Below are 26688 nucleotides of genomic sequence, written 5' to 3' on the forward strand. Positions count from 1 at the left end.
TTTAAATCTCGGCTGCAGCTGAGTTCTTCTCTTTTACCTCCACTGGTGTCTCCTTCTACACAGCTTCAAATCCGGGCTGTAGCTGATATCTCCTCTTTTACCTCCACTGGTGTCTCCTTCTACACAGCTTTAAATCTGGAGCTGCAGCTGATATCTCCTCAGTTACCTCCACTGGTGTGTCCTTCTACACAGCTTTAAATCTCGGCTGCAGCTGAGTTCTTCTCTTTTACCTCCACTGGTGTCTCCTTCTACACAGCTTCAAATCCGGGCTGTAGCTGATATCTCCTCTTTTACCTCCACTGGTGTCTCCTTCTACACAGCTTTAAATCTGGGCTGCAGCTGATATCTCCTCATTTACCTCCACTGTGTGTCCTTCTACACAGCTTCAAATCTGGGGCTGCAGCTGATATCTCCTCATTCACCTCCACTGGTGTCTCCTTCTACACAGCTTTAAATCTGGGCTGCAGCTGATATCTCCTCATTTACCTCCACTGGTGTCTCCTTCTACACAGCTTTAAATCTGGGGCTGCAGCTGATATCTCCTCATTTACCTCCACTGGTGTGTCCTTCTACACAGCTTTAAATCTGGGCTGCAGCTGAGATCTTCTCATTTACCTCCACTGGTGTCTCCTTCCACACAGCTTCAAATCTGGAGCTGCAGCTGATATCTCCTCATTTACCTCCACTGGTGTCTCCTTCTACACAGCTTTAAATCTGGGGCTGCAGCTGATATCTCCTCATTTACCTCCACTGGTGTGTCCTTCTACACAGCTTTAAATCTGGGGCTGCAGCTGAGATCTTCTCTTTTACCTCCACTGGTGTCTCCTTCTACACAGCTTCAAATCAGGGCTGCAGCTGAGATCTTCTCTTTTACCTCCACTGGTGTCTCCTTCTACACAGCTTCAAATCAGGGCTGCAGCTGTTATCTCCTCTTTTACCTCCACTGGTGTCTCCTTCTACACAGCTTCAAATCAGGGCTGCAGCTGTTATCTCCTCTTTTACCTCCACTGGTGTCTCCTTCTACACAGCTTTAAATCTGGAGCTGCAGCTGATATCTCCTCATTTACCTCCACTGTTGTCTCCTTCTACACAGCTTCAAATCAGGGCTGCAGCTGTTATCTCCTCTTTTACCTCCACTGGTGTCTCCTTCTACACAGCTTTAAATCTGGAGCTGCAGCTGATATCTCCTCATTTACCTCCACTGTTGTCTCCTTCTACACAGCTTTAAATCTGGGCTGCAGCTGATATCTCCTCAATTACCTCCACTGGTGTGTCCTTCTACACAGCTTTAAATCTGGGCTGCAGCTGAGATCTCCTCATTTACCTCCACTGGTGTGACCTTCTACACAGCTTTAAATCTGGGGCTGCAGCTGATATCTTCTCTTTTACCTCCACTGGTGTGTCCTTCTAAACAGCTTTAAATCTGGGGCTGCAGCTGATATCTCCTCAGTTACCTCCACTGGTGTGTCCTTCTACACAGGTTTAAATCTGGGGCTGCAGCTGAGTTCTTCTCTTTTACCTCCACTGGTGTCTCCTTCTACACAGCTTTAAATCTGGGCTGCAGCGGAGAACTCCTCAGTTACCTCCACTGGTGTCTCCTTCTACACAGCTTTAAATCTGGGCTGCAGCTGAGATCTCCTCATTTACCTCCACTGGTGTCTCCTTCTACACAGCTTTAAATCTGGGCTGCAGCTGATATCTCCTCATTTACCTCCACTGGTGTCTCCTTCTACACAGCTTTAAATCTGGGCTGCAGCTGATTTCTCCTCATTTACCTCCAATCTTGTGTCCTTCTACACAGCTTTAAATCTGGGCTGCAGCTGATATCTCCTCAGTTACCTCCACTCTTGTGTCCATCTACACAGCTTTAAATCTGGGCGGCAGCTGATATCTCCTCATTTACCTCCACTGGTGTCTCCTTCTACACAGCTTTAAATCTGGGGCTGCAGCTGATATCTCCTCATTTACCTCCACTGGTGTGTCCTTCTACACAGCTTTAAATCTGGGGCTGCAGCTGATATCTCCTCATTTACCTCCACTGGTGTCTCCTTCTACACAGCTTTAAATCTGGGGCTGCAGCTGATATCTCCTCATTTACCTCCACTGGTGTCTCCTTCTACACAGCTTTAAATCTGGGGCTGCAGCTGATATCTCCTCATTTACCTCCACTGGTGTGTCCTTCTACACAGCTTTAAATCTGGGCTGCAGCTGAGATCTTCTCAGTTACCTCCACTGGTGTCTCCTTCTACACAGCTTTAAATCTAGGGCTGCAGCTGATATCTCCTCATTTACCTCCACTGGTGTCTCCTTCTACACAGCTTTAAATCTGGAGCTGCAGCTGATATCTCCTCATTTACCTCCACTGGTGTCTCCTTCTACACAGCTTTAAATCTGGGCTGCAGCTGATTTCTCCTCATTTACCTCCAATCTTGTGTCCTTCTACACAGCTTTAAATCTGGGCTGCAGCTGATATCTCCTCAGTTACCTCCACTCTTGTGTCCATCTACACAGCTTTAAATCTGGGCGGCAGCTGATATCTCCTCAGTTACCTCCACTGGTGAGTCCTTCTACACAGCTTTAAATCTGGAGCTGCAGGTGATATCTCCTCATTTACCTCCACTGGTGTGTCCTTCTACACAGCTTTAAATCTGGGCGGCAGCTGATATCTCCTCAGTTACCTCCACTGGTGAGTCCTTCTACACAGCTTTAAATCTGGAGCTGCAGGTGATATCTCCTCATTTACCTCAACTGGTGTGTCCTTCTACACAGCTTTAAATCTGGGCTGCAGCTGATATCTCCTCATTTACCTCCACTGGTGTGTCCTTCTACACAGCTTTAAATCTGGGCTGCAGCTGATTTCTTCTCATTTACCTCCACTGGTGTGTCCTTCTACACAGCTTTAAATCTGGGCTGCAGCTGATATCTCATTTACCTCCACTGGTGTCTCCTTCTACACAGCTTCAAATCTGGGCTGCAGCTGAGATCTCCTCATTTACCTCCACTGTGTGTCCTTCTACACAGCTTTAAATCTGGAGCTGCAGCTGATATCTCCTCATTTACCTCCACTGGTGTCTCCTCATACACAGCTTTAAATCTGGAGCTGCAGCTGATATCTCCTCAGTTACCTCCACTGGTGTGTCCTTCTACACAGCTTTAAATCTCGGCTGCAGCTGAGTTCTTCTCTTTTACCTCCACTGGTGTCTCCTTCTACACAGCTTCAAATCCGGGCTGTAGCTGATATCTCCTCTTTTACCTCCACTGGTGTCTCCTTCTACACAGCTTTAAATCTGGAGCTGCAGCTGATATCTCCTCATTTACCTCCACTGGTGTCTCCTCATACACAGCTTTAAATCTGGAGCTGCAGCTGATATCTCCTCAGTTACCTCCACTGGTGTGTCCTTCTACACAGCTTTAAATCTCGGCTGCAGCTGAGTTCTTCTCTTTTACCTCCACTGGTGTCTCCTTCTACACAGCTTCAAATCCGGGCTGTAGCTGATATCTCCTCTTTTACCTCCACTGGTGTCTCCTTCTACACAGCTTTAAATCTGGAGCTGCAGCTGATATCTCCTCAGTTACCTCCACTGGTGTGTCCTTCTACACAGCTTTAAATCTCGGCTGCAGCTGAGTTCTTCTCTTTTACCTCCACTGGTGTCTCCTTCTACACAGCTTCAAATCCGGGCTGTAGCTGATATCTCCTCTTTTACCTCCACTGGTGTCTCCTTCTACACAGCTTTAAATCTGGGCTGCAGCTGATATCTCCTCATTTACCTCCACTGTGTGTCCTTCTACACAGCTTCAAATCTGGGGCTGCAGCTGATATCTCCTCATTCACCTCCACTGGTGTCTCCTTCTACACAGCTTTAAATCTGGGCTGCAGCTGATATCTCCTCATTTACCTCCACTGGTGTCTCCTTCTACACAGCTTTAAATCTGGGGCTGCAGCTGATATCTCCTCATTTACCTCCACTGGTGTGTCCTTCTACACAGCTTTAAATCTGGGCTGCAGCTGAGATCTTCTCATTTACCTCCACTGGTGTCTCCTTCTACACAGCTTTAAATCTAGGGCTGCAGCTGATATCTCCTCATTTACCTCCACTGGTGTCTCCTTCTACACAGCTTTAAATCTGGGCTGCAGCTGATATCTCCTCAGTTACCTCCACTGGTGTGTCCTTCTACACAGCTTTAAATCTGGGCTGCAGCTGATATCTCCTCAGTTACCTCCACTGGTGTGTCCTTCTACACAGCTTTAAATCTGGGCTGCAGCTGATATCTCCTCAGTTACCTCCACTGGTGTCTCCTTCTACACAGCTTTAAATCTGGAGCTGCAGCTGATATCTCCTCATTTACCTCCACTGGTGTCTCCTTCTACACAGCTTTAAATCTGGGCTGCAGCTGATATCTCCTCAGTTACCTCCACTGGTGTGTCCTTCTACACAGCTTTAAATCTGGGCGGCAGCTGATATCTCCTCAGTTACCTCCACTGGTGAGTCCTTCTACACAGCTTTAAATCTGGAGCTGCAGGTGATATCTCCTCATTTACCTCAACTGGTGTGTCCTTCTACACAGCTTTAAATCTGGGCTGCAGCTGATATCTCCTCATTTACCTCCACTGGTGTGTCCTTCTACACAGCTTTAAATCTGGGCTGCAGCTGATTTCTTCTCATTTACCTCCACTGGTGTGTCCTTCTACACAGCTTTAAATCTGGGCTGCAGCTGATATCTCATTTACCTCCACTGGTGTCTCCTTCTACACAGCTTTAAATCTGGAGCTGCAGCTGATATCTCCTCATTTACCTCCACTGGTGTCTCCTCATACACAGCTTTAAATCTGGGCTGCAGCTGATATCTCCTCAGTTACCTCCACTGGTGTGTCCTTCTACACAGCTTTAAATCTCGGCTGCAGCTGAGTTCTTCTCTTTTACCTCCACTGGTGTCTCCTTCTACACAGCTTCAAATCCGGGCTGTAGCTGATATCTCCTCTTTTACCTCCACTGGTGTCTCCTTCTACACAGCTTTAAATCTGGGCTGCAGCTGATATCTCCTCATTTACCTCCACTGTTGTCTCCTTCTACACAGCTTTAAATCTGGAGCTGCAGCTGAGATCTCCTCATTTACCTCCACTGTTGTCTCCTTCTACACAGCTTTAAATCTGGGCTGCAGCTGAGATCTCCTCATTTACCTCCACTGTTGTCTCCTTCAACGCAGCTTTAAATCTGGGCTGCAGCTGATATCTCCTCATTTACCTCAACTGGTGTGTCCTCCTACACAGCTTTAAATCTGGGTCTGCAGCTGATATCTCCTCATTTACCTCCACTGGTGTGTCCTTCTACACAGCTTTAAATCTGGGGCTGCAGCTGAGTACTCCTCAGTTACCTCCACTGTGTGTCCTTCTACACAGCTTTAAATCTGGGGCTGCAGCTGAGTACTCCTCAGTTACCTCCACTGGTGTCTTCTTCTACACAGCTTTAAATCTGGGGCTGCAGCTGAGATCTCCTCATTTACCTCCACTGTTGTCTCCTTCAACGCAGCTTTAAATCTGGGCTGCAGCTGATATCTCCTCATTTACCTCCACTGGTGTCTCCTTCTACACAGCTTCAAATCTGGGGCTGCAGCTGAGTACTCCTCAGTTACCTCCACTGTTGTCTCCTTCAACGCAGCTTTAAATCTGGGCTGCAGCTGATATCTCCTCATTTACCTCCACTGGTGTCTTCTTCTACACAGCTTTAAATCTGGGGCTGCAGCTGAGATCTCCTCATTTACCTCCACTGTTGTCTCCTTCAACGCAGCTTTAAATCTGGGCTGCAGCTGATATCTCCTCATTTACCTCCACTGGTGTCTCCTTCTACACAGCTTCAAATCTGGGGCTGCAGCTGAGTACTCCTCAGTTACCTCCACTGGTGTCTCCTTCTACACAGCTTCAAATCTGGAGCTGCAGCTGATATCTCCTCATTTACCTCCACTGGTGTCTCCTTCTACACAGCTTTAAATCTGGGTTGCAGCTGATATCTCCTCATTTACCTCCACTGGTGTCTCCTTCTACACAGCTTTAAATCTGGGCTGCAGCTGAGAACTCCTCATTTATCTCCACTCTTGTGTCCTTCTACACAGCTTTAAATCTGGGCTGCAGCTGATATCTCCTCATTTACCTCCACTGGTGTCTCCTTCAACACAGCTTTAAATCTGGGGCTGCAGCTGATATCTTCTCTTTTACCTCCACTGGTGTCTCCTTCTACACAGCTTTAAATCTGGGCTGCAGCTGATATCTCCTCAGTTACCTCCACTCTTGTGTCCTTCTACACAGCTTTAAATCTGGGCTGCAGCTGAGATCTCCTCATTTACCTCAACTGGTGTGTCCTTCTACACAGCTTTAAATCTGGGCTGCAGCTGATATCTCCTCAGTTACCTCCACTGGTGTGTCCTTCTACACAGCTTTAAATCTGGAGCTGCAGTTGATATCTCCTCATTTACCTCAACTGGTGTGTCCTTCTACACAGCTTTAAATCTGGACTGCAGCTGATATCTCCTCATTTACCTCCACTGGTGAGTCCTTCTACACAGCTTTAAATCTGGGCTGCAGCTGATATCTCATTTACCTCCACTGGTGAGTCCTTCTACACAGCTTTAAATCTGGGCTGCAGCTAGGATCTTCTCTGTTACCTCCACTGCTGTGTCCTTCTCACAGCTTTAAATCTGGGCTGCAGCTGATATATCATTTACCTCCACTGGTGTGTCCTTCTACACAGCTTTAAATCTGGAGCTGCAGCTGATATCTCCTCAGTTACCTCCACTGGTGTGTCCTTCTACACAGCTTTAAATCTGGGCTGCAGCTGAGTTCTTCTCTTTTACCTCCACTGGTGTGTCCTTCTACACAGCTTTAAATCTGGGCTGCAGCTGAGTTCTCCTCATTTACCTCCACTGGTGTGTCCTTCTACACAGCTTTAAATCTGGGGCTGCAGCTGATATCTCCTCATTTACCGCCACTGTGTGTCCTTCTACACAGCTTTAAATCTGGGCTGCAGCTGAGTTCTTCTCTTTTACCTCCACTGGTGTGTCCTTCTACACAGCTTCAAATCTGGAGCTGCAGCTGATATCTCCTCATTTACATCCACTGGTGTCTCCTTCTACACAGCTTTAAATCTGGGCTGCAGCTGAGTTCTCCTCATTTACCTCCACTGGTGTGTCCTTCTACACAGCTTTAAATCTGGGGCTGCAGCTGGTATCTCCTCATTTACCTCCAATGGTGTCTCCTTCTACACAGCTGTGCACAAATGCACACAACATAAAATCTTTGAATTTAGCATCCAAGTGCATTACTGCAATGTTTAATCTCTAGAATGAATCATTACACTGATGTCATTTTGGAGGCATCTCAGATAACTTATTGAATAAGAAAATCTGAATTGATGACTTCAATTGTACAAGACAGCTTCTCTCGATGCACAATTAACTAACTCTGTGTGCATTAATTTTCACAATAATAGACTTTTTATTTTTTGTACTGTTTTTCTTCCTCTATTACAGCACTTTGGACTCTTCGGAAGATGCCTGTACATCATTAATGATGTGGCGATCACCACAGGCGTGTGCTTAACAAGTACGATTCTACACTCTCTCCATCATGAATTCAAATGCATTCTTGTTGCCTGAAATTCAAAAATGCAGTTATTGGCTGCCCCATTCCACTTGTGTGTGTATGAGATTTCACAAACCTTTGTAGTACACATGAGCATATACATTTTGAAAATATACAACTAGTTCCCATATTTAAAGATTAATCATTCAGTGATCAGCTCAGCGCAAACACAAAGAACCCGGCTACTGGCCATGACTGAGACACCAGAGGCCGAAGGTCATGTCATTGGTAGTGTCTCTGATGGGTAGTATATTTGGTATCCAGCCACACAAGCACACTCACACCCCTACACTCCCACACCCACCCAAAGCACAAACACACACACATCACACACACACACACCACACACACACACACAAACACACACACACTCACACCCCTACATTCCTACACCCCACCAAAGCACAAACAAACACACACACACACCACACACACACACGCACACACACACACACACACACATGCACACACACTCACACCCCTACATTCCTACACCCACCCAAAGCACAAACACACACACACACACACACATGCGCACACACACACACTCACACACACTCACACCCCTACATTCCTACACCCCACCAAAGCACAAACAAACACACACACACACCACACACACACACACACACACGCACACACACACACATGCACACACACTCACACCCCTACATTCCTACACCCACCCAAAGCACAAACACACACACACACACACACACACACACACGCAAACACACGTGGGTATCAACAGCAATCCTTATAACAGAACAAAGACACCCTGATTGCCTTTGATAAGAAAATCCACTCAAGTTTATCTTAAAAAGGTGAGAACTAAGAACAAAACCAACAAAAGGAGAGGGTGCTGCACTGTTCCTGTACTCGGACTCGGCGGTAAGGGGTAGGTCAACGCACACGGACTCGGAGCGTTGAAGCCACATCATATGGGCTCAACTCTGAAGTACCACACCGCCGATCCCTCATGTGGCCTCTCACATATGACCATTAGGCATAGGAGGATCCACTAAGGTAACAAATACAACATATATGACATTAGCATGTTGTTGCTTTCACTTTGGTCCTGAAGAATCGCGGTTACTATAGCCCTAGCGAGAAACATGTTGACCACATGCACCCCTAGCCTCTTCTAGAGTCACACAACCCTAACTAGTTGACACCTAGGAAGCTAGCCCCACCTTTTAACTGTAGCCAGAGGACCACTAGAATAAAGGTAATTCCGGTACCCCTTGCTACATTTTTAATCAGTTCAATAGGAATACACCATCCTGCCCACATACCCCCACTTCACCAAAAGGCAGTTGGAAAAAGATCTCCGCCAAAGAGCCCCTCTTTGAGGTGAGCCCGTCGGGGGTTGCACCGCCTCCCCGACGAGGAGCAACCGCCGATGATGAAGCATGACACTCTTCGGGGTGTGTGAGGCAATCACATCCAACACAATGGATGCCCCAGGGTACCATTACAACACCCTTGGTCACGCCAGGTAAATCTTTTCCCAAAACCTTCCTTAAATCCTCACCTCTTTTCAGGAACAGTGCAGCACCCTCTCCTTTTGTTGGTATCTCTAGTACTTAGTACGGACACTAAGCTGCTACTGGACCTTCCACCATCTTGAGTGGTAAATAGTGTCCTTTCGCCTCCCTCCCTTTGGAAACCAACTAAGAACAAAAGCCTCTATCCTAATTGCTCACAAAGTGTGGTCACCAATCACCAAAGTGATGTAAAACCCATTATGAGATTCTGGATCATTAACTGAGGTGAGAAAAATACATGGACTCACTACCAGAAAGTTCGGAAAATGGGCTGTGTGGTGAAAAGTTACATTCAGCAATGCCATAAATTAGCTGGTACACTGACAGAGAAAAGTGTATAATGTTTCATTCAGCACCAAAAGAACTTTGAAGAAAATAAAATAATAATGATCCTAAACCAATTTAATAAAAATGATGAAATAGATATGATCAAAACAACACCAATATTCCAAAAAATGGTTAAGGGGACCATGAGACATTCATTTCTGATTACACTGGCAAATAAATCGATTAGAACTAACGGGCATATTAACAAGGGCTTTATCTCCGATTTTGTGGCTTTAAAAGCCAAAGAAGTGGAGATAAAAATATCGCCCTATCAACAACAGGGTGCTAACATGCAAAATCGCATGTTAGCATCCTTTTACTCTACGCTTCCCTTTGCATCTCTAATGAGATGCAAAGTGGGCGTTCCAGAGCAAAATAATACTATCACGCTTCATGCTAACCCTGTTAGAGACAAAAAAAACAGCTCTAACCACGGTTAACGCTGCTTTTTTACGTCTGTTAATTTTCAGACTTAGCCGTGTAATCCAATGCTAGTGGATTACATGTCTGAGTCCACCATGGGCGTTCAACAAGGATATCCCCATCCTTGTAGTTTTATCGCTGCATTACCAGTAATAACCTCCCAAAATACTGTATCGCTGGATTTTTTTATCGCCTTGGCGGTTAGCGTTGTTAATAACGCGATAAGCAGGTGTTATTATCCAGCGATAGCGGGCGTTAAATTTTTTTACGCTAAGCGCCCTTAGCGTTAATTTTCCCTGTTCCTTGTTATTATGCCCCTCCGAAGATATTAATGTATTTATTTATCGAATGTGCTTACACAGCTCAACAATGATGCCATTTGGCATCCAGGCCCAGGGCAAAACTGCTGGGAAAGAGAACAGGGAAAAAGTCAACATAGGCTAGCTGTATTTTAAAAAGAAGCAGCCACAGAAGGTCACTGAGAGAAATTGGGTTGTTGGTTAACGGGGGTGAAACCGTACTCAAGCAACAGCCAAAGGATGAACCACAAAAGTCACTGAATTAACCTATGCTTTTCCCTCTGGCAGCTTGGCACAAAAACAGGTATAATTTTGAGACATGGGGGTAATTAGCAAGGGCCTTATCACCGATAAAGTGGCGATATTTTTATCACCCTATTAGCAAGCCAGTGCTAACATGCGTTAGCGCCAGCTTTCCGGTGTTATCTGCCGGTTTTCCTATCGCCTTGCATGGCAGCGTTAATGACATGCAAGGTAGGCATTCCTTGCAAAAAGCACACGGAAAAGGTAGCTAAAACAACTTCGCTCTATTAGCAAAGCTGTCCCGTGATGACAAAAGTCGCGCTAGGCCCCCATCATCGCAATATTCTATCGCCTGATTGAAACCTGACTTACCATTAATGCCTTTGGGGGGTTAAGTCCACACTCCCCTATTACTAAGCCTGACATTAGCGCTGTGATTTCATGCGCTAATGTTCATTATCGCAGGATTTCACATTGCCTGTTTGCGGCTTGGTAATACGCCGCTAACACAGCGATAGTTTCCCGCAATAGACGGAGATAAGAAAAGGCGCGTTAACTGCGGTTAGCGATAATTATCGCCTTCTCTTGCTAATATCCCCCACGGTGTACAGTATTTATGCAGCACTTAAACAGTAATAAACTGAAAACACAACACAAGGGAAATAACATGGGAATTTAGAAAAATAGATTCAATTTTAATAGTTTATTTGACACGAAAATGACAAAAATAAAATCAGTAGCACAAGCATTATGAATTTGTAAGTTTTAAAGTAAGAAATTACATCTAAAAGATGAAAACACCAAACGCGAACATCTAGTCGCTTTAGGCTGGGGCAAAGTTGAAATGTATGGCCGACTGCGATGGGGCGCGGTTCAGATACACAAAGTGGATTGGGCCCAGTCTCTGCTTACCTTTGGGCTGAGAAGGTACATTACAGCGGGGCAAGGCAGCTGGTGGCATCCGAGGAGGAGACATTCTCATCAGGGAGCCACTGGACGAAGTCACAGTGAACTTTAATACGTTCGGGCTTAGTCTCTTTTATGGAATTCAAAAGTCTCCAGAGGACAAAGCTGCAGGCTGTATCTAAAAAGGGCTCCGCTAGGCCTGATACCCTTTCTGCAAAGACTGGTTTTACTGCTGCAGAAAAGAATGTACTGGGAGCTGCCGCAAAATCAGACCGAACAACAATGCTCCTTGAGTGGGTCAGCAAGCACGGAGATCCTGGTCTCATCTTGGTTCTCAAGGCTCTTCTTTGCAGAAAACTCCCAAGATTTGGGCTATTTGGGCTCCTTTAGCACCACGTCTATGGGTGCAGGACTGGAGACGAACCACTTCGGGGGAGGAGTTGGCCTAACGGCTAGGGCGCTCGACCTCGGACCTGGGGATCTGGGTTCGAGTCTCGGTAACGACGCCAAAACCTCCTGTGATTCTGGGCAAATCCCTTATTCTCCCTGTGCCTAAAATGAATGTGTGTCCTCATGTAACATAACTGGTGATATGTAAAGCGCTCTGATACCTGATTCGGTTCGGGTCTAGTTTGCACTATATAAAACTCTGCAAAAACAACAACAAAAAAACTTGAAGGATCAGGATTCCCTCAGGCTGGGTCTATGTGCGGGATCAAGATGGTTGGAGCCATTCCTGTCCCTGAGCTCTGATTAGGAAGCCAGCCAACTAGCTCTTGTAATCACCCTGGAAGTCTTGGATTCAAGCAGGAAAGCAGATCAGCAGGTCTCTGGTGGCAGGGCAGTCCTCTCAGTGCACGGGCAGGCTACAGGCCACATGGTAGTCATTGTGGTGTAGCAGGGCAGACATCTGACGTACATAGCAGGCCACAGATAGCAAGCCAGTTCTCTGAGAGCCCTTACGCCGGTCCGGAAGTGAACCGAAGAGTGGGTCTGAGCTCTGAGGGACCTATTTTTAAACCTGGTGCCAACATTCGGTGGTAAGAAATTTCTAGAGTTTTCTTCTCACTGAAGTGTCTGGAATGTCCTGCCCTGTTCCCAGGCTGTCTGGGGGAACCATAAGCTAGTGTGAAGTTCTATGAGTTTGAGCTGAGGCAGAGTTTTTGAAGCGCAAGTAGGATTGTGCACAGTTTCCTCCACCCCCTGTCCTGCCAACACCCAGTCCCTCAATTCTGTCACTGTCTGGCAGGAATACACAAAGGCCAACTTCCAATTACACCTAGTCATATGACCCAGGAAACAGACCGAATGCACCAGATGGTTAGGACAAGAAAAAGAACATTTTCTACAAGTATCATTTTCAGAATTATGACTTAAAATCTGACTGTACCAGTAAAGAGGATTTTAAATTACAATTCCTAAGAGACCAACATGATATTTACACCTGCTCCCAAACAAAAGTTACCTTTTATTGAATAAAATAAGGGCTACCTATGTTATCCTATGGGAGAGGTAAGCCTTACATTAGTGAAAAATAAATTTGGGAGCTTTCCATACCAGGACATGTAAAACTTAAAAGTGCACATCCAACATTTTAAATACAATGCATCCTTCCCTATAGACTGATTCGGGCCTACCTTAGGGGGGAGTCATATGTAATAAAAAGGAAGTTTTAGGCCTGGCAAGGTGTTTATTTTGCTAAGTCGAATTAGCAGTGTAACTCTGCATACAAGCTGCAGTGGGAGGCCTGGGGTATGTTTTAAGGGACTCCTTAAGTGGATTGCATAATAAGTGCTGCAGGCCCCCTAGCAGCATTTGATTTATCAGCCCTGGATATAGAGTATACCACAGTGGCAGGCTCAATCAACTCTCAGGCTGCAGTCTGAAATACTTCCAGGGTTCCCTGCACTCTTCTGGGGGACTCCAGAACAAATACAAAGTGAAATTAGAGAACTTTGAACCTGCTTTCGGCTCCAGTCAGAAGTCCCAATTTCTTCAGATGCTGGATATTTCCTTTGGTTCATTCCTAAGATTTACTGACAGGTGGAAACCCTCTAGCGTCAGAGTCCACGTTCATCAGTGGGCGGGAGGCTCAAACACATTCTCCTGCAAGGACGTCCAGGACAGTTCCTATTGCCAGTGGGTTTGCTAGTTCTTCCTCACAGATGTCCTTCCTTTTTCAATGATAACTGATTTGACCATCAGCAACATCTTTAAAGCTTATGAACCTGAGAATTAACTGGTCCTTCCCAGAGCATGCTCACCAACTAGTTTATACTCTCATATTCTCCCTACAAGTTCAAGTGTTTTTGAGGTGCTGACGGTCCCCATCTTCTCTAGTCAATATGAAGGGGGCATTAGCCATTGATTGGTGATAACTCTTAATCTAATTCTAACAACATTATGATGTGTTGATTTGCTGTACCTGCTTTTGTTGGGGAAGCCTTGCCTGGAGGTCTTTCTGCATTATTGAAACGAGTAGGGTCTCTTTAAAAACCAGCCCTGGTTGTCTCTCCATCCAGACCTCTCTTATGGAGGACGGAGAAAATCTGACCGGCAACTGACTGGCTACCAGTAAGGACTGTGAGTGGGATCCATTTTACTATATGCATGCCAAATATTCGGGTCAATTTCTGGTCACACGTTTGAGGCAATGTATGTATTCACCTTTCATGCCATGGGTGCATTTCTGCATAGTATTTCATGGGGTCTTTCTCAAAATGTAAATATGCCACTGTATGAATGTTGGGTAAATCACCGTGGGAAGCATGTAAATAGCCAGAGTGTTTTTTTATAAGTGTGCATAGCCACATCTTGATCAAGTGTGCTGTATCGTAATGCTAACACTTCAATATGCAATTTTCTTATTTTTTCATAAAAATACTGGGCCTCATTTATGAGGCCGTGCGTCACTTTTACGCAGCCGGTGCGTCACTTTTGTGACGCACCAGCAGCGTCAAAAATGTGCCTTGTTGCACCATATTTACAAATGTAAATGTAGATGTAAATGTAGAGGTACTTGTATTGCGCACGACTACCCGGAGGCCTCTCGGCGCTTGTACGAATACCACTGAGGAACCCTTCCTGGCCTTTCCCTGTGAACTGCCCACTCCTGGGCACCCCAAGGTGAAGCCAGGCATCCTAGCATTGTTGGGGCCGTTGTGGAGATTAAGCAAGCTATTGCCCAGAGTTGCCAAGTGGAACTCATGATTAGAATAGGCACCGAGGCGAGAATTATCAGGTCCGAGGAAATTGAGCCCGAGACCCGCCGAGGCGGGAATTGAACCCTGGTCTCGGGCCAGACTTCTGCATCAGGGTCTGCCGCTCTAACCATTGAGCCACACTTCTCCACAAAGTGTGTCACTTTGTAAACCCCTGCGCTACATTATACCTACGCCAGGTATAATGTCTGCAGGGGGGGCGTTCTGACGCAAGACAGGGTCATAGAAGTGACGCAGTGCAATCTATAAGATTTCACTGCGCCACTTCTAGGATGCAAATGAGTCAATTTCTTACTCCTGCCTCACAGCAGGCGTAAGACTGACGCAGGCCCTTTTACATGGGGCTTGCTCCATGTGAAAGTACACATTGCTGGAGTTGCGTCTCTTTTGTGACACACTCCAGCAATGCATCACTTTTGCGCCATACAGATAAGTCAGAAATACTGACGGATCTGTAACTCTTTCCTCCATGATGCGTCATACTGTAAATATGACGCAGCATTGGTCTCGCAAGGAGGGCGCAGTGAAAAGTGACGCATCGCTGTTTTCACGCAGCGATGCGTCACTTTTCATAAATGAGGCCCACTATTTTTTCTCATGCCTAGTCAGAAAGTCACAGGCAACACTCTTTTACATGCCAAAGCTTGTTTAAATGGAGAAAATATTATGAAGCGATTACTGTGACAGTGGATTTGTTTGGATCGAATTGTAATTCATTCATCCATGTTTCTTTTCTTTCAGTCAGTCTGAATGGTGCCTACCCAAAGATATCTCCATACAGACCCACAAACCGACTGATGTCACCCCCTTTTATCCTGTCGATATGTCTGCACACGCTCTTTACCTTCATCGTACAGGTCCTTGGCTATGCGTCCGTTCTGGAGCAACCGTGGTATAATGCAACAAACATCCATAGGTAAACACCAACTCAGGGGTGACTTCTAGCATCTCATTTTAGGAATTACAGAGGTCTGTTGAGTTTTTAATGCAATGGATTTTTTATATATTGTTTGCTGCTGCAGATTCTCTATTTCATGGCACTGTAAATGAAGAATGTAGAACTGATTGGTATCCAATTTGTCAATATCCTAAAGATTAAATAGTGGCAATGCTTGTTTGGGGTGTGAGCCGAGTGATACACTAGGGAAGCCATCTCATTCCAAATAGTTATGGATACTGTCTCCAGTTCTCAGTTGTTCCACAAATCTTTGCTTCAGGGGTGCGGGTCGAATTGTCGATTGAAGCAAAACAAGCCTACAAGGCCCAGAAGGTGTAGGAATAACGCCAGCCACTTTCTTCTTCAAGTGGGGTTATTGTGAACAGATGTCCCCAGCAAATCCAGCTGCGCACACTGCAGCTCTCAAGCCAGTGCTGGTCATTCCATCCCTGGCTCTACTCATCCAACCCTGGCTCTACTCATCCATCCCTGGCTCTACTCATCCATCCCTGGCTCTACTCATCCATCCTTGGCTCTACTCATCCATCCCTGGCTCTACTCATCCATCCCTGGCTCTACTCATCCATCCCTGGCTCTACTCATCCATCCCTGGCTCTACTCATCCATCCCTGGCTCAATTCATCCATCCTTGGCTCTACTCCTCCATCCTTGGTTCTACTCATCCATCCTTGGCTCTACTCATCCATCCCTGGCTCTACTCATCCATCCCTGGCTCAATTCATCCATCCTTGGCTCTACTCCTCCATCCTTGGTTCTACTCATCCATCCTTGGCTCTACTCATCCATCCCTGGCTCTACTCATCCATCATTGGCTCTACTCATCCATCCCTGGCTCTACTCATCCATCCCTGGCTCTACTCATCCATCCCTGGCTCTACTCATCCATCCCTGGCTCTGCTCATCCACCCCTGGCTCTACTCATCCATCCCTGGCTCTACTCATCCATCCCTGGCTCTGCTCATCCATCCCTGGCTCTACTCATCCATCTCTGGCTCTACTCATCCATCCTTGGCTCTACTCATCCATCCTTGGCTCTACTCATCCATCCCTGGCTCTACACATCCATCCTTGGCTCTACTCATCCATCCTTGGCTCTACTCCTCCATCCTTGGCTCTACTCATCCATCCTTGGCTCTACTCATCCATCCCTGGCTCTACTCATCCATCCCTGGCTCTACTCAACCATCCCTGGCTCTACTCATCCATCCCTGGCTCTACTCATCCATCCCTGGCTCTACTCATCCATCCCTGGCTCTACTCATCCATCCCTGGCTCTACTCATCCATCCCTGGCTCTACTCATCCATCCTTGGCTCTACTCATCCATCCTTGGCTCTACTCATCCATCCCTGGCTCTACTCATCCATCCCTGGCTCTACTCATCCACCCCTGGCTCTACTCATCCATCCCTGGCTCTACTCATCCATCCCTGGCTCTACTCATCCATCCCTGGCTCTACTCATCCATCCCTGGCTCTACTCATCCATCCCTGGCTCTACTCATCCATCCCTGGCTCTACTCATCCATCCTTGGCTCTACTCATCCATCCCTGGCTCTACTCATCCATCCCTGGCTCTACTCATCCATCCCTGGCTCTACTCATCCATCCCTGGCTCTGCTCATCCATCCCTGGCTCTACTCATCCACCCCTGGCTCTACTCATCCATCCTTGGCTCTACTCATCCATCCCTGGCTCTACTCATCCATCTCTGGCTCTACTCATCCATCCCTGGCTCTACTCATCGATCCCTGGCTCTACTCATCCATCCTTGGCTCTACTCATCCATCCCTGGCTCTACTCATCCATCCCTGGCTCTACTCATCCATCCCTGGCTCTACTCATCCATCCCTGGCTCTACTCATCCATCCCTGGCTCTACTCATCCATCCTTGGCTCTACTCATCCATCCCTGGCTCTACTCATCCATCCCTGGCTCTACTCATCCATTCCCGGCTCTGCTCATCCATCCCTGGCTCTACTCATCCATCCCTGGCTCTACTCATCCATCCCTGGCTCTACTCATCCATCCCTGGCTCTACTCATCCATCCCTGGCTCTACTCATCCATCTCTGGCTCTACTCATCCATCCCTGGCTCTGCTCATCCATCCCTGGCTCTACTCATCCATCCCTGGCTCTACTCATCCATCCCTGGCTCTACTCATCCATCCCTGGCTCTGCTCATCCATCCCTGGCTCTACTCATCCATCCCTGGCTCTACTCATCCATCCCTGGCTCTACTCATCCATCCCTGGCTCTACTCATCCATCCCTGGCTCAATTCATCCATCCTTGGCTCTACTCATCCATCCTTGGCTCTACACATCCATCCTTGGCTCTACTCATCCATCCTTGGCTCTACTCCTCCATCCTTGGCTCTACTCATCCATCCTTGGCTCTACTGATCCATCCCTGGCTCTACTCATCCATCCCTGGCTCTACTCATCCATCCCTGGCTCTACTCATCCATCCCTGGCTCTACTCATCCATCCCTGGCTCTACTCATCCATCCCTGGCTCTACTCATCCATCCCTGGCTCTACTCATCCATCTCTGGCTCTACTCATCCATCCCTGGCTCTGCTCATCCATCCCTGGCTCAATTCATCCATCCTTGGCTCTACTCATCCATCCTTGGCTCTACTCATCCATCCCTGGCTCTACTCATCCATTCCCTGGCTCTACTCATCCATCCCTGGCTCTACTCATCCATTCCCTGGCTCTACTCATCCATCCCTGGCTCACTCTACTCATCCACCCCTGGCTCTACTCATCCACCCCTGGCTCTACTCATCCATCCCTGGCTCTACTCATCCATCCCTGGCTCTACTCATCCATCCTTGGCTCTACTCATCCATCCTTGGCTCTACTCATCCATCCCTGGCTCTGCTCATCCATCCCTGGCTCTACTCATCCATCCTTGGCTCTACTCATCCATCCCTGGCTCTACTCATCCATCCTTGGCTCTACTCATCCATCCCTGGCTCTACTCATCCATCCCTGGCTCTACTCATCCATCCCTGGCTCTACTCATCCATCCCTGGCTCTACTCATCCATCCTTGGCTCTACTCATCCATCCCTGGCTCTACTCATCCATCCTTGGCTCTACTCATCCATCCCTGGCTCTACTCATCCATCCCTGGCTCTACTCATCCATCCCTGGCTCTACTCATCCATCCTTGGCTCTACTCATCCATCCCTGGCTCTACTCATCCATCCTTGGCTCTACTCATCCATCCCTGGCTCTACTCATCCATCCCTGGCTCTACTCATCCATCCCTGGCTCTACTCATCCATCCTTGGCTCTACTCATCCATCCCTGGCTCTACTCATCCATCCCTGGCTCTACTCATCCATCCCTGGCTCTACTCATCCATCCTTGGCTCTACTCATCCATCCCTGGCTCTACTCATCCATCCTTTGCTCTACTCATCCATCCCTGGCTCTACTCATCCATCCCTGGCTCTACTCATCCATCCCTGGCTCTACTCATCCATCCTTGGCTCTACTCATCCATCCCTGGCTCTACTCATCCATCCTTGGCTCTACTCATCCATCCATGGATCTGCTCATCCATCCCTGGCTCTACTCATCCATCCCTGGCTCTACTCATCCATCCCTGGCTCTACTCATCCATCCCTGGCTCTACTCATCCATCCCTGGCTCTACTCATCCATCCTTGGCTCTACTCATCCATCCTTGGCTCTACTCATCCATCCCTGGCTCTACTCATCCATCCCTGGCTCTACTCATCCATCCCTGGCTCTACTCATCCATCCCTGGCTCTACTCATCCATCCTTGGCTCTACTCATCCATCCCTGGCTCTACTCATCCATCCCTGGCTCTACTCATCCATTCTTGGCTCTACTCATCCATCCCTGGCTCTACTCATCCATCCCTGGCTCTACGCATCCATCCTTGGCTCTACTCGTCCATCCTTGGCTCTACTCATCCATCCTTGGCTCTACTCAACCATCCCTGGCTCTATTCATCCATCCCTGGCTCTACTCATCCATTCTTGGCTCTACTCATCCATCCCTGGCTCTACTCATCCATCCCTGGCTCTACTCATCCATCCTTGGCTCTACTCATCCATCCCTGGCTCTACTCATCCATCCCTGGCTCTACTCATCCATCCCTGGCTCTGCTCATCCATCCCTGGCTCTACTCGTCCATTCTTGGCTCTACTCATCCATTCTTGGCTCTACTCATCCATCCCTGGCTCTACTCATCCATCCCTGACTCTACTCATCCATCCCTGGCTCTACTCATCCATCCCTGTCTCTACTCATCCATCCCTGGCTCTACTCATCCATCCCTGTCTCTACTCATCCATCCCTGGCTCTACTCATCCATCCCTGGCTCTACTCATCCATCCCTGGCTCTACTCATCCATCCCTGACTCTACTCATCCATCCCTGGCTCTACTCATCCATCCCTGTCTCTACTCATCCATCCCTGGCTCTACTCATCCATCCCTGTCTCTACTCATCCATCCCTGGCTCTACTCATCCATCCCTGGCTCTATTCATCCATCCCTGGTTCTACTCATCCATTCTTGGCTCTACTCATCCATCCCTGGCTCTACTCATCCATCCCTGGCTCTACTCATCCATCCCTGGCTCTACTCGTCCATCCTTGGCTCTACTCATCCATCCTTGGCTCTACTCATCCATCCCTGGCTCTACTCATCCATCCCTGGCTCTAATCATCCATCCTTGGCTCTACTCATCCATCCCTGGCTCTACTCATCCATCCCTGGTTCTACTCATCCATCCCTGGCTCTACTCATCCATCTCTGGCTCTACTCATCCATCCTTGGCTCTACTCATCCATCCCTGGCTCTACTCATCCATCCCTGGCTCTACTCATCCATCCCTGGCTCTACTCATCCATTCTTGGCTCTACTCATCCATCCTTGGCTCAGCTCATCCATTCTTGGCTCTACTCATCCATCCCTGGCTCTACTCATCCATCCCTGGCTCTACTCATCCATCCTTGGCTCTACTCATCCATCCCTGGCTCTACTCATCCATCCCTGGCTCTACTCATCCATCCCTGGCTCTGCTCATCCATCCCTGGCACTACTCATCCATCCTTGGCTCGCTCTACTCATCCATCCCTGGCTCTACTCATCCCTCCCTGGCTCTACTCATCCATCCCTGGCTCTACTCATCCATCCCTGGCTCTACTCATCCATCCCTGGCTCTACTCATCCATCCCTGGCTCTGCTCATCCATCCCTGGCACTACTCATCCATCCCCGGCTCTACTCATCCATCCCTGGCTCTACTCATCCATCCCTGGCACTACTCATCCATCCCTGGCTCTACTCATCCATCCTTGGCTCTACTCATCCATCCCTGGCTCTACTCATCCATCCCTGGCTCTACTCATCCATCCCTGGCTCTACTCATCCATCCCTGGCTCCACTCATCCATCCTTGGCTCTACTCATCCATCCCTGGCTCTACTCATCCATCCCTGGCTCTACTCATCCATCCTTGGCTCTACTCATCCATCCCTGGCTCTACTCATCCATCCCTTGCTCTACTCATCCATCCCTAGCTCTACTTATCCATCCTGGGCTCACTCTACTCATCCATCCTTGGCTCTACTCATCCATCCCTGGCTCGCTCTACTCATCCATCCTTGGTTCTACTTATCCATCCCTGGCTCTACTCATCCATCTTTGACTCTACTCATCCATCCTTGGCTCTACTCATCCATCCCTGGCTCTGCTCATCCATCCCTGGCTCTACTCATCCATCCCTGGCTCTACTCATCCATCCCTGGCTCTACTCATCCCTCCCTGGCTCTACTCATCCATCCCTGGCTCTACTCATCCATCCCTGGCTCTACTCATCCATCCCTGGCTCTACTCATCCATCCTTGGCTCTACTCATCCATCCCTGGCTCTACTCATCCATCCCTTTCTCTACTCATCCATCCTTGGCTCGCTCTACTCATCCATCCTTGGCTCTACTCATCCATCCCTGGCTCTACTCATCCATCCTTGGTTCTACTCATCCATCCCTGGCTCGACTCATCCATCCCTGGCTCTACTCATCCATCTTTGACTCTACTCATCCATCCTTGGCTCGCTCTACTCATCCATCCTTGGCTCTACTCATCCATCCCTGGCTCTACTCATCCATCCTTGGTTCTACTCATCCATCCCTGGCTCTACTCATCCATCCCTGGCTCTACTCATCCATCCCTGGCTCTGCTCATCCATCCCTGGCTCTACACATCCATCCTTGGCTCTACTCATCCATCCTTGGTTCTACTCATCCATCCTTGGCTCGCTCTACTCATCCATCCTTGGCTCTACTCATCCATCCCTGGCTCTACTCATCCATCCCTTTCTCTACTCATCCATCCTTGGCTCGCTCTACTCATCCATCCTTGGCTCTACTCATCCATCCTTGGCTCTACTCATCCATCCCTGGCTCTACTCATCCATCCTTGGCTCTACTCATCCATCCTTGGTTCTACTCATCCATCCCTGGCTCTACTCATCCATCCCTGGGTCTGCTCATCCATCCCTGGCTCTAATCACCCATCCCTGGCTCTACTCATCCATCCCTGGCTCTACTCATCCATCCTTGGCTCTACTCACCCATCCCTGGCTCTACTCATCCATTCTTGGCTCTACTCATCCATCCCTGGCTCTACTCATCCATCCCTGGCTCTACTCATCCATCACTGGCTCTACTCATCCATCCTTGGCTCTGCTCATCCATCCCTGGCTCTACTCATTCATCCTTGGCTCTACTCATCCATCCTTGGCTCTACTCATCCATCCCTTTCTCTACTCATCCATCCTTGGCTCGCTCTACTCATCCATCCTTTGCTCTACTCATCCATCCCTGGCTCTACTCATCCATCCCTGGCTCTACTCATCCATCCCTGGCTCTACTCATCCATCCCTGGCTCTACTCATCCATCCTTTTCTCTACTCATCCATCCTTGGCTCTACTAATCCATCCCTGGCTCTACTCATCCATCCCTGGCTCTACTCATCCATCCCTGGCTCTACTCATTCATCCCTGGCTCTACTCATCCATCCCTGGCTCTACTCATCCATCCTTGGCTCTACTCATCCATCCTTGGCTCTACTCATCCATCCCTGGCTCTACTCATCCATCCTTGGCTCTACTCATCCATCCCTGGCTCTACTCATCCATCCCTGGCTCTACTCATCCATCCCTGGCTCTACTCATCCATTCCTGGCTCAGCTCATCCATCCCTGGCTCTACTCATCCATCCCTGGCTCTACTCATCCATCCCTGGCTCTACTCATCCATCCTTGGCTCTACTCATCCATCCTTGGCACTACTCATCCATCCCCTTCTCTACTCATCCATCCTTGGCTCGCTCTACTCATCCATCCTTGGCTCTACTCATCCTTCCCTGGCTCTACTCATCCATCCCTGGCTCTACTCATCCATCCTTGGCTCTACTCATCCATCCTTGGCACTACTCATCCATCCCCTTCTCTACTCATCCATCCTTGGCTCGCTCTACTCATCCATCCCTGGCTCTACTCATCCATCCCTGGCTCTACTCATCCATCCCTGGCTCTACTCATCCATCCTTGGCTCTACTCATCCATTCCCGGCTCTGCTCATCCATCCCTGGCTCTACTCATCCATCCTTGACTCTACTCATCCATCCTTGACTCTACTCATCCATCCCTGGCTCTACTCATCCATCCTTGACTCTACTCATCCACCCCTGGCTCTACTCATCCATCCTTGACTCTACTCATCCATCCTTGGCTCTACTCATCCATTCCCTGGCTCTACTCATCCATTCCCTGGCTCTACTCGTCCAGCCCTGGCTCTACTCATCCATCCCTGGCTCTACTCATCCATCCCTGGCTCTACTCATCCATCCCTGGCTCTACTCATCCATCCCTGGCTCTACTCATCCATCCCTGGCTCTGCTCATCCACCCCTGGCTCTACTCATCCATCCCTGGCTCTACTCATCCATCCTTGACTCTACTCATCCATCCCTGGCTCTACTCATCCATCCTTGACTCTACTCATCCATCCTTGACTCTACTCATCCATCCCTGGCTCTACTCATCCATCCTTGACTCTACTCATCCATCCCTGGCTCTACTCATCCATCCTTGGCTCTACTCATCCATTCCCGGCTCTACTCATCCATCCTTGGCTCTACTCATCCATTCCCGGCTCTGCTCATCCATCCCTGGCTCTACTCATCCATCCCTGGCTCTACTCATCCATCCTTGACTCTACTCATCCATCCCTGGCTCTACTCATCCATCCTTGACTCTACTCATCCATCCTTGGCTCTACTCATCCATCCCTGGCTCTACTCATCCATCCTTGACTCTACTCATCCATCCCTGGCTCTACTCATCCATCCTTGACTCTACTCATCCACCCCTGGCTCTACTCATCCATCCTTGACTCTACTCATCCATCCTTGGCTCTACTCATCCACCCCCGGCTCTACTCATCCATCCTTGACTCTACTCATCCACCCCTGGCTCTGCTCATCCATCCCTGGCTCTACTCATCCATCCTTGGCTCTACTCATCCATTCCCGGCTCTACTCATCCACCCCTGGCTCTACTCATCCATCCTTGACTCTACTCATCCATCCTTGGCTCTACTCATCCACCCCTGGCTCTACTCATCCATCCTTGACTCTACTCATCCATCCTTGGCTCTACTCATCCACCCCTGGCTCTACTCATCCATCCTTGACTCTACTCATCCACCCCTGGCTCTACTCATCCACCCCTGGCTCTGCTCATCCATCCCTGGCTCTACTCATCCATCCCTGGCTGTGCTCATCCATCCTTGGCTCTACTCATCCATTCCCGGCTCTACTCATCCATCCTTGGCTCTACTCATCCATCCCTGGCTCTACTCATCCATCCCTGGCTCTACTCATCCATCCCTGTCTCTACTCATCCATCCTTGGCTCTACTCATCCATCCCTGGCTCTACTCATCCATCCCTGGCTCTACTCATCCATCCTTGGCTCTACTCATCCATCCTTTGCTCTACTAATCCATCCCTGGCTCTACTCATCCATCCCTGGCTCTACTCATCCATCCCTGGCTCTACTCATCCATCCCTGGCTCTACTCATCCATCCTTGGCTCTACTCATCCATTCCCTGGCTCTACTCGTCCATCCCTGGCTCTACTCATCCAGCCCTGGCTCTACTCATCCATCCCTGGCTCTACTCATCCATCCCTGTCTCTACTCATCCATCCTTGGCTCTACTCATCCATCCCTGGCTCTACTCATCCATCCCTGGCTCTACTCATCCATCCTTGGCTCTACTCATCCATCCTTTGCTCTACTAATCCATCCCTGGCTCTACTCATCCATCCCTGGCTCTACTCATCCATCCCTGGCTCTACTCATCCATCCCTGGCTCTACTCATCCATCCTTGGCTCTATTTATCCATCCTTGGCTCTACTCATCCATCCCTGGCTCTACTCATCCATCCCTGGCTCTACTCATCCATCCCTGGCTCTACTCATCGATCCCTGGCTCTACTCATCCATCCCTGGCTCTACTCATCCACCCCTGGCTCTACTCATCCATCCCTGGCTCTACTCATCCATCCTTGACTCTACTCATCCATCCCTGGCTCTACTCATCCATCCCTGGCTCAGCTCATCCATCCCTGGCTCTACTAATCCATCCCTGGTTCTACTCATCCATCCCTGGCTCTACTCATCCATCCCTGGCTCTACTCATCCATCCCTGGCTCTACTCATCCATCCTTGGCTCTACTCATCCATCCTTTGCTCTACTAATCCATCCCTGGCTCTACTCATCCATCCCTGGCTCTACTCATCCATCCCTGGCTCTACTCATCCATCCCTGGCTCTACTCATCCATCCTTGGCTCTATTTATCCATCCTTGGCTCTACTCATCCATCCCTGGCTCTACTCATCCATCCCTGGCTCTACTCATCCATCCCTGGCTCTACTCATCGATCCCTGGCTCTACTCATCCATCCCTGGCTCTACTCATCCACCCCTGGCTCTACTCATCCATCCCTGGCTCTACTCATCCATCCTTGACTCTACTCATCCATCCCTGGCTCTACTCATCCATTCCCTGGCTCTACTCGTCCATCCCTGGCTCTACTCATCCAGCCCTGGCTCTACTCATCCAGCCCTGGCTCTACTCATCCATTCCCTGGCTCTACTCATCCATCCTTGAATCTACTCATCCATCCCTGGCTCAGCTCATCCATCCTTGGCTCTACTCATCCATCCTTGGTTCTACTCATCCATCCCTGGCTCTACTCATCCATCCCTGGCTCTACTCATCCATCCTTGGCTCTACTCATCCATCCCTGGCTCTACTCATCCATCCCTGGCTCAGCTCATCCATCCCTGGCTCTACTAATCCATCCCTGGTTCTACTCATCCATCCCTGGCTCTACTCATCCATTCTTGGCTCTACTCATCCATCCCTGGCTCTACTCATCCATCCCTGGCTCTACTCATCCATTCTTGGCTCTACTCATCCATCCCTGGCTCTACTCATCCATCCTTGGCTCTACTCATCCATCCCTGGCTCTACTCATCCATCCCTGGCTCTACTCATCCATCCCTGGCTCTACTCATCCATCCCTGGCTCTACTCATCCATCCTTGGCTCTACTCATCCATCCTTGGCTCTACTCATCCATCCCTGGCTCTACTCATCCATTCCCTGGCTCTACTCGTCCATCCCTGGCTCTACTCATCCAGCCCTGGCTCTACTCATCCAGCCCTGGCTCTACTCATCCATTCCCTGGCTCTACTCATCCATCCTTGAATCTACTCATCCATCCCTGGCTCAGCTCATCCATCCTTGGCTCTACTCATCCATCCTTGGTTCTACTCATCCATCCCTGGCTCTACTCATCCATCCCTGGCTCTACTCATCCATCCCTGGCTCTACTCATCCATCCTTGGCTCTACTCATCCATTCCTGGCTCAGCTCATCCATCCTTGGCTCTACTCATCCATCCTTGGCTCTACTCATCCATCCCTGGCTCTACTCATCCATCCCTGGCTCTACTCATCCATCCCTGGCTCTACTCATCCATCCCTGGCTCTACTCATCCATCCCTGGCTCTAC

At 48.8% G+C, this 26688-nt stretch overlaps 1 protein-coding gene across 1 annotated transcript in view; it reads left to right on the forward strand.

Moving 5' to 3' along the window:
* The window catches only part of LOC144770984 (putative cation-transporting ATPase 13A4), a 1004626-nt gene that overhangs the window by 891926 nt on the left and 86012 nt on the right, over positions 1-26688 (forward strand). The window contains exons 25-26 of the mRNA XM_078655851.1: positions 7522-7594; positions 15341-15515. Coding sequence (XP_078511977.1) covers positions 7522-7594; positions 15341-15515 — 248 coding nt within the window. The remainder of the gene's footprint in view (positions 1-7521; positions 7595-15340; positions 15516-26688) is intronic.

The sequence above is a fragment of the Lissotriton helveticus genome, chromosome 7 (genome assembly GCF_964261635.1).
Source record: "Lissotriton helveticus chromosome 7, aLisHel1.1, whole genome shotgun sequence".
Lineage (NCBI taxonomy): Eukaryota > Metazoa > Chordata > Amphibia > Caudata > Salamandridae > Lissotriton > Lissotriton helveticus.